This window comes from Limulus polyphemus, unplaced genomic scaffold, assembly GCF_000517525.1.
Source record: "Limulus polyphemus unplaced genomic scaffold, Limulus_polyphemus-2.1.2 Scaffold8028, whole genome shotgun sequence".
NCBI classification, from domain to species: Eukaryota; Metazoa; Arthropoda; class Merostomata; order Xiphosura; family Limulidae; genus Limulus; species Limulus polyphemus.
Genome location: NW_013673638.1, coordinates 10,192 through 13,352, shown reverse-complemented (window position 1 = coordinate 13,352; position 3,161 = coordinate 10,192). Strand labels below are relative to the sequence as shown.

The 3,161-nt window shown below is 40.1% G+C and overlaps 1 protein-coding gene across 1 annotated transcript in view; it reads left to right on the top strand.

The window, feature by feature from the left end:
* The window catches only part of LOC111083056, a gene marked incomplete at its 5' end in the record, with an annotated part of 10,832 nt that overhangs the window by 1,984 nt on the left and 5,687 nt on the right, over positions 1 to 3,161 (top strand). The window contains one exon of the mRNA XM_022379278.1: positions 265 to 438. Coding sequence (XP_022234986.1) covers positions 265 to 438 — 174 coding nt within the window. The remainder of the gene's footprint in view (positions 1 to 264; positions 439 to 3,161) is intronic.

Genomic DNA, 3,161 nt, shown 5'->3' with positions numbered 1-3,161 from the left:
TATAACTCACGTCTCACGAGCTCGACAATACTCCGTTCAATTACACTCTCTCTGACTGCAGTTCAATTACTCATTACCTCGTCACGTTGTGACCATCTTATATATACCAGACTACCCCCAATCTAGTAGTCTCCCGATAATTCCCGAAGGTTCGAGAGAAGGACGTGGCGTGATACTAGTCACGTGACCTCGCTGACGCAACAATAAGATATTTGTGTCCGATCTCTTTCTGTAAAAGTTTTAAACAGTATTTTTCTTTCTCAGCAAACTGTGATCCATCCTCATGCAGAACCAAACCATGAATTAGAAAATCACATTGATCCAATTACCATTGTTCATGCTCAAATTAACAAGCAAAAAGTGGATATTCATCATTTAAAACTTAAGTCAACACCAAGTTTCTGGAAAATAGAGAAACTACTGCCATCACTTCTGCAAGTAAATTTTTCTTTTTTTTGTTTAAGTTCTCTCTCTCTTCATCAACTTGAATTTTTCTGTTCTTCCTTTTCACTCTGACCTGAATTACGGATATGTGTAAAAATTTCAGTTTTCCTGTGGATGACAACAAGTATTTAATTATATTTAAGTATATCAGTTGTTATAATTAAGTGTAAACAATTCAGTTTTCCTTATGAATAGCTATTTGTAACTCCAATTTTATAACTAAGTGTAAACAATTCAGTTTGCCTTTTAAATAACTTTCCTGTATGTCCAATTATTATAACTGAGTGTTAAATGTGGAATATAAATCTCTGTAAAGTAATTGGATATGTATAATTTTATTTTTGATTCTTCAGATTAAACTGTATTGTGCTGCACACTGTTATTTTGAATATTTAGGGGCAAATGTTGTAAATCTTCTCATGAAATACTACTCAGGTGATGCTATGCTTATAAAAAACAATTAGTAGTAGTAATATGAAAAATATATACATATTGCTACGACAGCGGAAGACGCGTGACGCTGGGAGCATGCACGCTGGAGTTTCTGGAAGGATTATCAATTATCGGGGAGGCCCGAGTTTGTTCGAGGCCCCCTCTTTTTAGTATATAAGCCTTGCGAGAAAAACCAGCGCAAGGGCAGAGATGGATTGATTGAAGATATAGAAAATTGACAAAAGCCATAAAGAAGCTCTGTGGTGTGACGGGACATTATGCAAGGTTGTGGGGACTGGTGTTGGTAACTATTGAGCTCATGGGCATGAAGGACAGACACAAAGTATACTTGGCTGACATTGAAGACCAATGCATACTAGGGTTGAACTACTTACTACCGAAGATGTGTGTGTAGTTAATTTTCACAAAATGACGTTTTGGAACAACAAAAGCCAAATTCCGCTAAGTGTTGCTGCTTCTGTTGATTTGCATGTCACAGCACTTAACTCAACTACAATACCCCCTATGTCAGAGAAGATAATTTCGGGGTAGAATAAAAGAACATCCCCAAGGAAGCCCGATGCTTGTGGAAGCAGTGTAAGACCCATCCAAACCAGAAGACATGAAGATTGGAAGGTCACTTGTGCCAGGTCATCAAGCAGTACTCATAACAGTGGCTAATTTCTCTAAATGTGAGCAGACACTTAATGAAGGGGCATTGTTGGGTGTGTACCAGGAGGTAGAGATAGTCAATGTTAAGGCAAGAAATACAACCATAAAGAAAGGACATCCTCTCCCAGAACTGACCTCTATGAGAAGAGCATAGTCCATTTGTCATCATCACAGGCTCTTCAGGTTAGTGAACTTTTGGCGAATTATGCAGATGTGTTTTCAAAAGGACCTCGGCTGCACAGACATTGTAGAGAACAGAATAAACACAGGCAATCACCATCCAATAAAAATCCCTCCGAGGAGAATAGCTACGGCAAAGTGACAAGAGTTGGAGAAGGTCATGGATGGCCTAATTAAGGAAGTAATAGTCGAGAAATCAGATAGTCCCTGGTCAGCTCCCGTCGTGTTAGTCCATAAGGAGGATGGGACTCAGTGTTGCTTTGTGGACTTCAGGGCTCTTAACAGTATAACCGAAAAAGACTCACACCCACTGCCAAGAATTGATGATACTCTTGATGCCCTAAGTGGAGCCAGGTGGTTTTCAACTCTGGACTTAAAGCCGGGTTTCCATCAAGTGAAAATGGCTGAAGCAGATAAACTTAATACTGCATTTAGTTATGCCCAAGGTCTCTGGCAATACTGTGCGATTCGGGCTTAGTAATGCTCCAGCAACATTTGAGAGGCTGATGGAAAGAGTACTGGAAGGCCTACAATGAAGGATAGCCCTTGTGTATCTGGATGATGTCATTGTATTTGCAGCAATATTTGACGAGGAAGTATTCAAGTGTTTGAAAGCAGTAAACCTCAAACTCCATCCCAAGAATGCCACTTGTTCCAGAAAGAGGTGCTTTACTTGGGTCACATTGTAAATGAGCATGGAGTGCGAACTGATCCTGACAAGGTGATAGCAGTGCATGATTGGCCAACACCAGACAACATGGGAGACCTATTACCGAAAGTTTGTGAAGGACTTTGCAACTATAGCTGCTCCACTACATAATTTGACGAAAAAAGGCCAGAAGTTCGAATGGACAGTTTCTTGCCAGCATGCTTTTAAGACATTGAAAGAAAAATTGGCCTCAGCTCCACTTTTAAAACTTCCAAATCCCTCACTGCCATACATACTGGATTAAGATGCTAGTAATGTCGGAATTGGAGGAGTGTTGTCTCAGAAAGTGGGCAAAAACAAACATGTGGTGGCCTACTTCAGTAGGGTCCTGAGTTGATCAGAAAGGAACTACTGTGCAACATGGAGGGAACTCCTTGCTATAGTAAAGAGTCTGACATATTTCCATCCTTATCTCTATGGTGCAAGGTTTACCATCAGGACAGACCATGCTGCATTACGCTGGTTAAGATCATTAAAGAACCCAGAGGGACAACAGGCATGTTGGATCGGAACGATAGACCAGTATAATTGTGATACTGAATATAGAGAAGGAAAATCTCATGGAAGAACCTGCAAAAATGACTGCAGACATTGGTGCAAAATAGAGGTTGAACTAACCAGGTGCCATCAAGTTGAAGTCAAAGTGACTGAAGGAATTTATGATGGTGAAGTAGAACCAACTATAGATATTGAAGCAGAGCAAGAGAAAGACCAAGATATAAAG